The 15003-nt window shown below is 40.9% G+C and overlaps 1 protein-coding gene across 1 annotated transcript in view; it reads right to left on the bottom strand.

Annotated features, from left to right (window-relative positions):
• Positions 1-15003, bottom strand: part of LOC134674211 (sodium/hydrogen exchanger 10-like) — a 44656-nt gene that overhangs the window by 15667 nt on the left and 13986 nt on the right. Inside the window, exons 2-10 of the mRNA XM_063532270.1 lie at positions 14090-14315; positions 13082-13241; positions 12437-12611; positions 8843-9075; positions 7154-7275; positions 5816-5942; positions 4038-4116; positions 3166-3266; positions 1277-1410 (exon numbers count right to left, since the gene is read on the bottom strand). Of these exons, the coding sequence (XP_063388340.1) occupies positions 1277-1410; positions 3166-3266; positions 4038-4116; positions 5816-5942; positions 7154-7275; positions 8843-9075; positions 12437-12611; positions 13082-13241; positions 14090-14315 (1357 nt within the window). The remainder of the gene's footprint in view (positions 1-1276; positions 1411-3165; positions 3267-4037; positions 4117-5815; positions 5943-7153; positions 7276-8842; positions 9076-12436; positions 12612-13081; positions 13242-14089; positions 14316-15003) is intronic.

The following is a 15003-nucleotide window of genomic DNA, read 5'->3' on the forward strand; positions in this document are numbered from 1 at the left end:
GTGGAGGTCGTGGCCCGTCGGGTCTTCACGGTGATGGCCGTCCAGGGCCGGTCGCTGCAGCAACCCCAGTTGCCGGGTCACTTTCAACCTACAAATATTAACATTACCGCCGCCGCCGCCAGTCGCGCAGTGTCGTGGCCGGGCAGAATAGAATAGACTACGTAATAATACAAAACCTTCTTCCTTGAACAGCGCAGCGTCGATCAGCATGTTGTTGAGAGTGGAGGTCGTGGCCTGTCGGGTCTTCAAGGTGATGGCCGTCCAGGGCCGGTCGCTGCAGCAATCCCAGTTGCCGGGTCACTTTCAACCTACAAATATTAACATTACCGCCGCCGTCGCCAGTCGCGCAGTGTCGTGGCCGAACAGAATAGAATAGACTACGTAATAATACAAAACCTTCTTCCTTGAACAGCGCAGCGTCGATCAGCATGTTGTTGAGAGTGGAGGTCGTGGCCTGTCGGGTCTTCAAGGTGATGGCCGTCCAGGGCCGGTCGCTGCAGCAATCCCAGTTGCCGGGTCACTTTCAACCTACAAATATTAACATTACCGCCGCCGTCGCCAGTCGCGCAGTGTCGTGGCCGAACAGAATAGAATAGACTACGTAATAATACAAAACCTTCTTCCTTCAACAGCGCAGCGTCGATCAGCATGTTGTTGAGAGTCGAGGTCGTGGCCTGTCGGGTCTTCACGGTGATGGCCGTCCAGGGCCGGTCGCTGCAGCAACCCCAGTTGCCGGGTCACTTTCAACCTACAAATATTAACAGTACCGCCGCCGTCGCCAGTCGCGCAGTGTCGTGGCCGAGCAGAATAGAATAGACTACGTAATAATACGAAACCTTCTTCCTTCAACAGCGCAGCGTCGATCAGCATGTTGTTGAGAGTGGAGGTCGTGGCCTGTCGGGTCTTCACGGTGATGGCTGTCCAGGGCCGGTTGCTGCAGCAACCCCAGTTGCCGGGTCACTTTCAACCTACAAATATTAACAGTACCGCCGCCGTCGCCAGTCGCGCAGTGTCGTGGCCGAGCAGAATAGAATAGACTACGTAATAATACGAAACCTTCTTCCTTCAACAGCGCAGCGTCGATCAGCATGTTGTTGAGAGTGGAGGTCGTGGCCTGTCGGGTCTTCACGGTGATGGCTGTCCAGGGCCGGTTGCTGCAGCAACCCCAGTTGCCGGGTCACTTTCAACCTACAAATATTAACAGTACCGCCGCCGTCGCCAGTCGCGCAGTGTCGTGGCCGAGCAGAATAGAATAGACTACGTAATAATACGAAACCTTCTTCCTTCAACAGCGCAGCGTCGATCAGCATGTTGTTGAGAGTGGAGGTCGTGGCCTGTCGGGTCTTCACGGTGATGGCCGTCCAGGGCCGGTCGCGCTGCAGCAACCCCAGTTGCCGGGTCACTTTCAACCTATAAATCATCATCATCATCATCCCATTCCCCGAAAAAAATTTGGCTGTTACATACATGTTGGCTGGTCCATTTTCTATGGGAGGGTAAATAATTTTTCGAGATTTTGGAGTTGGTCTTATAGTAAAAGTTGCTCAGTATAATCCCAAAACCTTCGTGGCAATGGGAATGCACTTATTTTTTGGCCACCCTCTAATACTCATTCCTTATAATATCCACATCATCATCATCATTGTCACATCATCATCCATCTTAACATTCTCATACTTTCAACCGATATATATAAACATAATACTTATTTAAGCTGCTTAACCCTTAAATGCATGATTTATAAAATTAAATTATTAAAATAAAATAAACGAAGGTTATTCATTTAAGGTTAAGTACATCATTAATGCATTTAAGGGTTAAAGGTAGGGTTTAGGATGTGCGTTGCGCACTTATGTGCGTTATTTATAAACGCGATATTGGCCTGAATTAGCTATGAATCGTTTGTCTTTATCTGTCATTTTGACTTATGTATTTGTAAGAAAGGGATAAAACATTTAACTAAATCAGGCCCGTAAAGTTTTATCAAAGAGAATAGAGTGTATAGAGGCGGATTGTCAAAGTAAATTATGTGGCCACCAACAAATTATGTGGTATGGTAATTATGTGGTGTGGTGGTGGTTATTATGTGGTATTTACTGCCATCTTTCGACAGAAGATTAACACTGTTAGAACGCCATTTTACTTTGATCCTTTAATACAGTAAAATTATACATTTTGCGTTTGCGTCAAATCCGGTAGTCCTGATTTTTTGCAGGCTTGTTTATGATGTTGGCCCAATGAATAATCCAAGTTTGTGACCTCGTGCGCCGAACGCAACTTTGTCAAAAATCTAATAAACCGCAATTTTTTTTAGATTTGGGCGATTATAACCCTAAAGTACTAGTTTTTGATAGTAACTTCCCAGGGCGCTTTTAAAGTAGATTAAATTTGCTACAATAAGACACTAGAATTGTCTCTGTACATCTAATATTTTCCGAAATAAAGCCTTTAAATTTTATAATTTTACATCAGTTCTTAGCTATAATATAAGGGTTAGGTAGGTAATTTATATGGAATTCATCACCGGCGCGTTCTACAAAATATTTATTTTCCATAGAAAAAAGTATGAGTGCCTATTTTTAAAAAATATTTAAAAATATAAAAATTTAAATATAAAATTTTGAAAGGCTTTATCTCGGAAAATATTAGATGTACAGAGACAATTCTAGTGTCTTATTGTAGCAAATTTAGTCTTCTTTAAAAACGCCCTCGGAAGTTACTACCAAAAACTAGTACTTTAGGGTTATAATCGGCCAAATCTAAAAAAAATTGCGGTTTATTCGATTTTTGACAAAGTTGCGTTCGGCGCTCGAAGTCACAAACTTGGATTATTCATTGGGCTAACATCATAAACAAGTCTGCAAAAAATCAGAACTACCGGATTTGACGCAAAAGAGCCAGGTTACAAAATTCGACAAATTTACTGGATTACTTATTCTTTCACTGATTTGTGTTAACTTGTTAAATATTAATATTAACGCCATCTACTCGACACTAGGCCAAAGGTATGGTGCAATGTTTTCGAGCGATGGCGCCATAACGTTCAGCCCACGCTTGAGTAGATGGCAGTAAATGTACTGTAGAGCTACAAAATTGACCGTGACAGTAACTCTCTATTCCAAATTCTCTTTGGTTTAATGAATAAGGGGGTTATCCATTACTTACCTATCTTCCTCTAGCCTGGCGGTAAGCGCTTCTTGTATTGTCCTGTTGTCTACCAACTGTGGCAGCAGGTTACACACCTCTTGCTCTGCTGTCACGAAACCCTACATTAAACAAGCTGTCAATATTTTGAGGTGTATTGACAACGTTTCATATTTGCTACGTAGGAAGTAATGAGGGTATTCCACCTGTCCGATTTCTTTGTCCAATGTCACAGAATAAAATAATAGTACTAGGCACAGAAGTTCACTCCCTAACAAAACGCGTTTATTACGACAGACAGACCGCAAGGTGGCAAGCGCGAGCAGGCGTCCGTTCCGTAGCGGAGCGCGGCAACCACTACTGCTAGACACCAAAACTGGTGTGTGTCGCATGTACTTGTAGCGACACGATAAAATCGTAGAGTGAGCCAATGTGTATTTTGTCTCATATTTTGCTTAATGAGAGAGTGAGACGCAATGACATTGGACCAAGATATTTGTCAGATGGAATACCACCCTATAGCCCCAGTACTTGTATGCAATATTTAATACATTACTAATTACAGAATGCAATGAATATATTTATTTATACAGGTAAATTTTATTCTACAAAATACAACAAAAAATTACAAATGGCAGACTTAATGCCTAAAGGCATTCTCTACCAGTCAATCATAGGGCTAGACAGAGATGTAATAAAAACGATGCAAAAAGAAAAGATAATTTAATTTGGAACTATTGCAAACATCTGAGAAACATAATAAATTACATATACAATACACATACAAGAATATGAAAATATATACAAATTATACAATTAATATACTACTACATACTTCACAAATACATATTAATATATTAACATATTAATATGACTGTAAGATTACTACGAACCTTTCCAACGTCGTAACCGAACGCCAGCTGTTTGTCGATCATACGATCCATGTATCCCATGATTTTCGGAACAGTCACTCTGAAAATGATAAGCTAGTTAGAACTGTTTCCTTGACATTTCTATTTAAAGTTGTAACTCCCAACTTGCGTTTTGGCTGGCTGCATAAGTTCAGAAAAACTCATTGGCACGAGCCGGGGTTTGAACCCGCGTCCTCCGGATTGAAAGTCGCACGCTCTTACCGCTAGGCCAGACTTTGAATTTGAAACTTGTATGGACTATACTCTGTATCTTTAGGTAGGTATATAAATAAAAGTAAACAAAATCTACCCTCAACTGGCTTCAGGATGGAAATGGCTCCTTAAGCCAGTTGAGGGTAGATGAATACATTACACGATCAAATAATGTAGGTTAAAGTCAAAGGTCGTTCAGTGACTGGTGCAGGCGGCATTGCATTTCTTTGGTTAACCAATAAATGTTACAACTACCCGAAAATGTACTAATTGTTTGTTTACTTTTATTTAAATACCTAACCTCTAGCCGCCCATACGTCAAACCTTGCCAAGCAAAATGAAATTTTATTTTGTCAACACAGAGTTCAAATTAGAATGGAACAGGAGACCTCTTTATAGGTCTCTGGGCGGCTAGAGGCTAAGGATTCAGACTATAGAAGTACCTACTTTAAATTGGTAAGAAAAAGGCCGTAGGACCACGTGGCCAGAGGAAGTTTTCAATGATCGATTAATGAGTCAGTTACTAGTACAGTCGAGTTCATAAATATGTATACAATTTTTCACCTTATTGCAATGGATTTAGGTGAAGAAATATATATCTCGGCGGCCTATAGCCTCCTAAGGCTCAGCCATACAAATGAAATTTCCAAAATTTGCCACTAAAATTTGAACTTATATTGCAGGGAATAGAGTTGATTTCGTTTTGTATGAAAATTGAACGAAACAAAACAATTGCAGGTTCGTTAGGTTGCTTTAGATGCCCGAAAGGGAAGTTGTCCAGAAATAGGAGCCCCGCATGCGGGGCTTCGTCGACTCAGGGAACGAGAACCTAGGAATTTGACGGTAGTCACATCAAACCAATAAATAGGTAGGATAGGTTCGTTAGGTTGCTTCAAATGCCCGAAGAGCAAACTGACCAGAAATAGGAGCCCCGCACGCGGGGCTTCGTCGACTCAGGGAACGAGAACCTAGGAATTTGACGGTAGTCACATCAAACCAATAAATAGGTAGAATAGGTTCGTTCGGTTGCTTCAGATGCCCGAATGGCAAACTGTTCAGAAATAGGCCCCGCGTCGCGGGGCTTCGTTGACCCAGAGAACGTGGAGCCTAAGAATTTCATGATCTGGCGGGTATTTTTTAATTTAATTATTTTATTGGAAAAAAGTAAACATTTGACCACAATCTCACCTGATGGTAAGTGCCGATGCAGTCTAGGATGGAACATGCTTACCCAAGAGATGTCTATTCATTATTCATTCATAGATTTGCAGGAAGTGAATTCCACTCCTTATATTACGATCGGCCGCCGACTTACATATACATATTTATGAGCTCGACTGCAGGTACCTGGCATGGTATAATAATATACTCCGCCTGGTACTCTCTTCCCGTCTTTTCTAGATCACCTGACTGACACAAGCCTACGTCATCATGCGACAGCGCTATATGATAATATGCCATAGCGCTATATATAGCGGCCATGTTATCGTGACGTAGGCTTGTGTCACTCTGGGAAGAGAAGACCATGTTTTATTAGACTATGGTACCTGGCTAACTTGCATAGCCGCAGGAATCGCAGCATGCGCAGCAACTTAGTCGCGGTCAGGATACTGGACTTGGAGGTGTACTTGTTAAAGTCCTTTATACAGGTGTCCAGCATGTCCAGGATGAAATCTGAGATGTGCGAAAACATTAGAATAGAATACAATAGAATTGATTTATTCGTAAACACAAACAATCGGTACAATACATTATATACAAGAAAACACAAAATAAGATTAAAGTGCCACGAAATGGCCCCATCTCAGCATGTTGCTGGTGGCTTCCAGCGCTGATCTTCCGATGAGACCATCAAGTGAGAAGAATCACGGGAATCATTACAAAAATAAATACAGGCCCTTTTTATAAAATCAGACCGAATATGCGTAGTTCGTTGGTGCGCAAATCGCGTTTGCTGGCCCACTTCATAGTCCGTTAAGCGAGGTTTAGCTTCTTGGGATTCAATGTCCTAATACTAGTACAAATTACCTCCAATGAAATTTGAATCTTAGTTCAACGGAACAGGGTTGTTTTTGTTTTGTTTCGGTTTTAAAACAAAACAAATTCAACTCTATTTTCTAATAACAATTATTGAAATTTGGTTGCCAATTTTCCTTGTACGGTGGGCCGCAAGAAGTTAGACTAGCAAGAACTTGCATGCAATTTTCATCTGTCTCATCTTTCATCTATCTGATCAAACTTATGAATGTAGTTAGCTTAGTAGTCGGCAATGTAACTTGAATTGCACGCAAGTTCTTCACCTCGCTTAAGGCCCGTCTTTACGAAGTAATATATAAGTCAACTTTTCGTAGATCGCTGCAGAGTTAGCTCGGTCTAAATCTACCGACTTTTCAATGTTTTCTTTTCGCGGTAGTTTTTCGCCCCTGACGCAAGAAGAAGCGAGGTGTTTGACGCGAATGTCAGTTTTTTTAGGTGGACGCGATTATCCTTGATGTTTGATAGAATGCGATCCAGCAGTTTGAAGAGTATCAACTCTTTTCTAAAATGATTTTTGATTTTTTAATTTAATAGAGTCAAACGGAGAAAAGTCTGTAGTGATTTTCATAGCCCACGCAGTGCAAGTGTCATTTTGAACTTCTAGGAATTTAGGACGTACAATTAAAACTTGCATTGCGTAGGCTATCAAAATCGCTGCAGCCTTTTCTTGGTCTAACTCTAGCTATTCCATTGTGATAATAAGGCCCACTTGCACCATTCTACTAACCCGGGGATAACCGGTTAAACGGGGAGTTACCGTGGTTACCAGTACAATTTGACATTAGGTTATTAGGTTTAACCGCTTATCCCCGGGTTAGTGAGATGGTGCAAGTGGGCCTTTTACGAACCCCCCGTTGCCATGACAACGATGAAGAAGTCCAGCTTGTTCCAGTGCGAGGAGAAGTAGCCTCGCACTCCGAACGCGCACATCTTTATCACCATTTCGAAAAAGTAGACTGCAAAGAAAAACCTGCAACAAGACGTTCAGTTATCATTGCTTCATCATCATTCATCATCATCATTTCAGCCTATTTACGTCCCACTGCTGAGCACAGGCCTCCTCTCATGCGCGAGAGGGCTTGGGCTATAGTCCCCACGCTAGCCCAATGCGGATTGGGGACTTCACATACCCCTATGAATTTCTTCGCAGATGTATGCAGGTTTCCTCACGATGTTTTCCTTCACCGAAAAGCTAGTGGTAAATGTTATTTCGTACATAAGTTCCGAAAAACTCATTGGTACGAGCCAGGATTTGAACCCGCGACCTCCGGATTGAAAGTGAGACGTCATATCCGCTCGGCCACCATTGTTTCATATCAAAGAGAATTGAGTATAGTGGAGTATAACTAACTAACTAATAGCGATCCAAAGAGGATCTTGGCCTTCGAAACGAGAGCACGCCACTTTTCCCGACCTTTTATTTTTCTTTTTCCGATTTTTTTCGATAGAGACGTATAGTTAAAGTAAATTTTGTAGTGACAGTAAATTTACTGCCATCTTTCGACATGATAGAAATTTTTAGAACGCTATTAGACTTTATAGCCATCTACAGGAGAATAGGCCAAAGGTATGGCGCTATCGCTCGAAAAGATAACACGATAGTGACATACCTTTGGCCTATACTCGAGTAGATGGCGACACCTTTTGATAATAACAAATTTTACACATATCAGTGAAAGAATAAGGATCAGTCTAATGGCGTTCTAAAAGTTTTACTCGTGTGTCGAAAGATGACAGTAAATTTACTGTGACTACAAAATTTACTTTGACAATACCTAAGTCCTTTATTTAAATTTTCTTTGACTCTCTTTTCTTTGACATTTTTCGAAATATCAAAAGGATTTGCCACTATGGAATATATCGAAACACTAGCAAATCACGCCACACTCAAGTCAACTACTCTTTATCATTCTTTCAAAACTAAAATTGAACTTTATGCATATATGCACGTAGGTCTATGTTGCTCTGTGGTCTGTGACCAATTAATCGGTCTTTGGTGTTGGACCTGCGGTGTGGATATATTCGGTCATTGGCGTCCAAAAGGTTAAACCTGGAGTTACCATTGTTACAAGTACAATTTGACACTAGGTTAACAGTTTAACCGGTTAGAGTATGAATTATCTCAGATGATATTTTCGAGTCCGGGTGTTAATCCGTTAAATAAAAGCCTTTGTTTCTTTTAAAGCAACCATGTCGTTTAAAAAGCAACTACCGTGATAGTATTAAGGTTCAAATTCATATGACAGCTTGTTCAGAGAACAATTAGGGTGGTCTTGTTTTTTGAGATAGCAAAAACGTGTTATCTCCGAATGGGCTGATTCAAGAATTTGAACCATATAATTAGAAAGGTAAAAATGCTTTTTAAATGGGTTTGTTCCCGTTACTTACGTCGGGGCTATTAGCAGTAAGCATTGTAACCACTGCATAAAGGAAACAATATCTTTTGTTTAACAGATTAGGGTCCGAGCCCGAAAAAATCACCTGAGCTTATTCATACTACCCCGGGTTAGTGGGATGGTGCATGTGGAGTAACTTACACATTAAGCCCCTTGATCGTGTTGGCGACTTCAGCACGCGGCTCCGTCAAGGCCACCTCGCTCAGTATGACGGGCGTGTTGCAGAGAATCATGACGTATATGAATATGTCGAATCGGATGTTGGTGACGAAGCGATAGCAGCGCTGGCGCCACGGCGCGCGCGGGATGCGCGCGTTGGCGACTTCCGGCGTGATCATGTGGACTAAGCGGCGACGGAGCCACACTGCGTGAGCCTTCAAAGATAAAATAGTATTTTCACACCACCTATTCGGAAAAGAGCTTTTTCTTCCCTGCTAGGACGGATCAAAGTGGTTTTCTTCCGTGCTAGGAGGGATTAAAGTAACACTTTTCTGAAAACGCGTCTAACGCGGCACCCCATGGTCGCGTATTAAACAATGAGGCATTAGGCACGGGTAGGGATGGGTAGATAAGGTATCCCCCCCCTCCTACTTCATAAAATTCCTCTCCTTCCCCGTCCGGCATGTCGGTAAAAAAAAAAAATGGTTTGCTTGTGTCAGGGTATGTAATAAAGTATAATAAATTGGTAACACTTCACTTTATACAGGAAGCAGCGAAATGCTATACATGGAAGTATTCTGTCCGCTCAATTATGACCCAACGCAAACTACCCCGCGATAGGCGGTACTTACGAACTGCTCGATTGGCAATCTCAGTACGACCGAGATGACAGTCAGTGACAAATGGCTAAATTGATTTATAAAAACAACGTTTTTTTGTAATTAAAAATATATTCATGTGTCGTGAAGTGGTGCAGAAGTTATTTTAGTTCATACCAAGGACAGTGGAATCACTTTTCACTTGTAGTAAACAGATAACTTCAGTAGAATTTGGAAAAAAACATGACGATTTGTTTTCAATGCTACCGTGCTAAGCTAAAACGTAACAACTGCATACGACTTTCATAACAACATACGACTTTTTAAATTGCGAGGATAATAGGGATGGTGTTATGCTAAATGAAGTAGACTATTTTATTAACTTGTGTTTGGTTTAGGTATTTTCTATATAATTATAAATGTAGTAATAAATTCCTTCTTACAGATTTGTATTTTCCTTTTTTATTTCATGAGATGGAGCTATAAAAAAACTACCTAGATATTTCAAATTAATAATCAAATTTGGTATTGTCATTTTACATTACTTTCCATTCAGATTCCCACAAGATGCTATTCGCAGAGAACTATGGAAAAAAGCTGTCCAATTAGAGAGACATGAAATTGAGTGGATGCCTGGCAAGATATCTAGAATATGTTCTATTCATGAGATATAACCCGTGAGATAATCATACCCGGTCTCCTATATGTAGATACATTTTTCCTATCATGCTTTCACTGAATTAATTTAACAAATACACACATTATCTGAAAATGTTGATCATTTGAATCCACCCTCAACTGTCACATTTATGTAGGTTCTCTCTCAAGCTATTTCCGTCAGTAGAAAAGAGCGGCAAACATATTAACTCACATTATAGACGGGTCTAACGCGAATTATATTCAATTACCTTGATTTACCGACGTAAATCAGTTTCGTTTCGTATAATGTGAGTTAATATGTGTTCAAAACGCGAAAGTTTAAAATATTATAAGAGCGGCAAATTTAGAAAATGTAAGCGCGCGAACGGCTGTGGTCCTATACAAAATTTTAATTTTGCACCTTTTTCTACTGACAAACTTGCTTGACCGGCTATATACATATAAAATATTCTGAACTGAAAGTGGGGATTTATTGTGACTCCGCCTGTTCAAAATATTTTTGACCCGATTCGTGTACCCATGTAAATTTTGCAGACTGTATAGCCAGTCCTATTTCTAAGATCAAGTTCGCCATACATTTACTATGGCGTACTTGATCTTAGAAAAACGGACAGACTATACCTGAACGTGACTTCGCACTGCCATGCAGATTGATAATAAAATATACAAAATACTTATTATAGCGGAATACATTTATACAACAATGATATATTTACTTATGTTGAGTTAGTCTGTCATGTCATAACAACATTTTAACTAGTTATCTTTTAATCTGCATTAAATTATTATACGTGAATTATTTGACTGGTTCTTCACTGTATGGCATAAACCTATCCCTGTCCAAGTCATATTCTAATCAAATATGAACCGCGAACTCTCAGCGGCCAGTACGTACAGCAAGAAGGTTATTAGCGGATTAATGTCGCTGATTGGTAGTTATTGACATTATATGCATTTCATCTACACTTAGCTATGTACCATTAGTGTAATAAAGATGACTATTATTTTGTTTACCAGCTTTGATTACAGGCTCTGTAAACGCGTCGTCTTATTTGAATGTAGGCGTAATTGTGTATGTGTGCTAATTTGGCCCGAGAATTTGAACGGTAACGTTCCTAAAGGCGGTATCCTTAGTTATATATGATCGCAGACAGGAAGTGTTAAAATAAATTACCTACCTCTCAAATGGAGCATGGTGAAAAAAATAATAATATGTGGCTGAGCGCTATGCTAATTAGTCATAGTGTAGCCTAATAATAATTGTAACAATTGATGAATTTGCTACCCTGTCACAAGTAAACTTACAAATTAATTAATTTTATATTTTTAATACAAATAATAACTAAACGCGTAACTTATTTTCTGACAGTTCACCTGTCAAAAATTTCAACCTTTTGACACCTTCATACTCGCTATTTATGTTTCATAAAAATTCCGAAAATGATTCTAACATACTAATTAAATTAGGATGTGACCTACTTGAGCAGTTAGGGTAGACCGGGAGGATCATTTTGATATGCGTGAAGCCAGGTTTGGTCCAATAATCTCTGCACAATCTGGGTGACAAGTTCCGTTCGAGTGGCATACTCTTTGGACTTATTTCTTCGAAACCAGTTAGCCAGGAGGCAGTATATGCTAATCAACCTACAGCTGAGAAGGTACATTACAGTTTTACATAAGTCCCTGTTCAAGAAAACTAATAATGTTTTACTGCGGATCTTATCCGAGGCATTTTTTCCATTAACTATTTAAACATTTTTAAAACATTATTATTTTTATACACGACAAAAGCACACTATTTTTAAATATTTTTACACATTTTTTTGACGGAAATATATCATTTTGATCCCTTATTGTAACACAAACTACTATTTTCGCCGAAAAACGTTTTAGCAAAGATATATTATATATATAACTACGTCATCGTCTTCCTCGCGTTGTCCCGGCATTTTGCCACGGCTCACGGAAGCCTGGGGCCCGCTCGGCAACTAATCCCTAGAATTGGCATAGACACTAGTTTTTACGAAAACGACTGCCATCTGACCTTCCAATCCAGAGGGTAAACTAGACTTTATTAGGATTAGTCCGGTTTCCTCACGATGTTTTCCTTCACCGAAAAGCGACTGGTAAATATCAAATGATATTTCGTACATAAGTTCCGAAAAACTCATTACGTAAGAGCCGGGGTCTGAACTCGCGACCTCCGGATTGAAAGCCCGTTCTCCTCGCCGGGCATAAATGGGAATATCTCTAGGCATCTGTCCCTGGTTTATGGCGGCGGTCACGCGGGCCGGGGACAATTCGGAATGCATCTTACCTTCGGTTTCCACAGCGTCCCGAGCTGGTCCAGATTGATCCAGCCGTCATCAGAATCCGCCGCCACTTCCACGGCCTGCACCAATATCCTTACGCTGTCTTTGCTGATCTTCCCGTATTCGTATTGACGCCAGAACGAGATCTTTAGAGACTTTAGCACCCGCTGGTTAGCTTCTCTATAAAAAAAATGGAGAACATATACAGGGTGTCCCGCTAAGCTTAAGTGGGACTCGTCGGGACATGTCTGCGGCATGCACCCTGAAAGACTCCAAAATATTAAGTTTAAACGGCCTAAATGTCTAGTGAGGTGCGCGGCAATTGCAAGTTACGGAAAATATTCAGAAATTTTTCAACGTTAAAATTCCACAATTTTGGAAACATTCCGATGGCACATCTTTAGATCCGCCTTTTAATACCACGGCGGTGGCAAAGAAGCATACGGCTCGCCTGATGGTAAGTAGTCACCGTAGCCTATGGATGCCCGCAATACCAGTGTTACATGCGCGTTGCCGACCCTTTAAAAACCTGATCGGTAATCCGTACAAGCGCATTGTAATATGCCTACTTGAAACATAAACCATCTTTATACTGTAAACTGTTATTGATGGGTATAGTATACTGTGATTGGATAGGTATACTTAGGTACCTCATCATCTCAGCGAATTCTTTCTTCGTAGGCTCATTAGGTATCTCCCTCTCGCAGTCCGGGCACGTGGTGTACCGATAGCCCATGTACGTGTCGTCGTCACTCTCCTCTTCGCGACCAGAGACAATCTGGGTCTGGTATGGGTGCTTTATTGTCGTGCCTGTGTACAACGAATAATGATATTATACACGGTATCACAGAATAAATAATAGTACTAGGTACAGAAGATTCACTCCGTAACAAAACACGTCTGTTACGATTAGGACAGATATGACCGCTAGGCGGTAACAGCGCCACGCGCGGCTTATGGCTAGCCACCAAAATTGGTGTGGGGTGGATGTACTTGGAAGCTACGAAATCGCGGAGTGAGCCACGCCTGACGGTATGTATGCCTGTATGGGTGACTAAAAAATAACTGCATTCCCGTTGCCAGGGAGGTTTTGGGATTATACTGAGCAAATTTTACTATGGGACCAACCCCGAAATAGCGAAAAAAAAAATTAACCTCCCATAGAAAATGGATCAGTCAAAATGTATGAAACATCCAATTTTTATTCTGCGCTTTTACATATTTAAATAGGTACCTAAAGAGCCTTAAGAGCAAACAAGAGAAATCTCAAAAAAAAACCGGGCAAGTGCGAGTCGGACTCGCGCACGAAGGGTTCCGTACCATAATGCAAAAAAAAAAACAAAAAAAAGCAAAAGAAAAACGGTCGCCCATCCAAGTACTGCTGACCACTCCCGACGTTGCTTAACTTTGGTCAAAAATCACGTTTGTTGTATGGGAGCCCCATTTAAATCTTTATTTTATTCTGTTTTTAGTATTTGTTGTTATAGCGGCAACAGAAATACATCATCTGTGAAAATTTCAACTCTCTAGCTATCACGGTTCGTGAGATACAGCCTGGTGACAGACGGACGGACGGACGGACAGCGAAGTCTTAGTAATAGGGTCCCGTTTTACCCTTTGGGTACGGAACCCTAAAAAAAAAGTTGTATTGAACTTACTTTCTTGCACCAAATCCCAGTTAGCATCAGCTAAAAACTTATCCATTTTCAGCATCGAAATGCATCGGTCCCGCGTCATCATGATCCGTTTGACGCAGTTCGTCATGTTGGCCTTCTTGGCCAGAGATATCTGGGAGAGGCCCAGGACTTTCAGCACCTTTTGCATGGTGGTGGCGTTGATTATCAGGGATAGGATCACCAGGCCCGTGGTTTGGATGATCATTACCTAGAGAAATCCATATTAAATCAATAAATGTTCACTGGCGAGAGAGTGGACTGTAAAAAATGGGACGATAGGGGAATACTTTAGGGCCGGTTGAGCAAGAAAGTTGTTGTATGCCAAATTAACTTATGGAATTAAATTTAAGTGCGAGATAGTGTGAGACGAAGTTACCTTTGCAATCCGGTGGTTGTGGGTTGAACCGTTGGTTTCTGTTGTGGACTGCTGGTGGTGGTCCGGGCTGCCCTTGTCGCAAGCTAGAGGTAAGCTCAGAACCGTTACCTTCAGTCGGCCAACTTAGACCTAGGTTTTTCCACTGCACAGATGGGCACGGCGTCCTTCGGCTACACAGCACTGATTTTAAATAGTCTAGAGATTGGCAGTAGTGCTTTTAACAAAATTGCGAGAACATTAACGAGAATAGCGAGATGTGATGTGCACTGGTAGTAGTTCTATGACATACTGGCTCTGACAGCTCATGACAGAGCAAGATTTAAATTCGAACCGTGACTTTGGTGTTGCCACAGTATTTACAAAAAAATATTCCTAAAAATACAAAGCCAAAGCTGAACATTCCGCCCACCAAAATGCATTGTATTTTGACTAAGCGAAAAAGAAACAATAAAGTAAGGTAAGTACGATAATATTAAGTCTAAAACGAAAAAATGGACAACACAAAGGTAGCGCTCTAAAG

Source organism: Cydia fagiglandana, chromosome 19 (assembly GCF_963556715.1).
Source record: "Cydia fagiglandana chromosome 19, ilCydFagi1.1, whole genome shotgun sequence".
Classification (NCBI taxonomy): domain Eukaryota; kingdom Metazoa; phylum Arthropoda; class Insecta; order Lepidoptera; family Tortricidae; genus Cydia; species Cydia fagiglandana.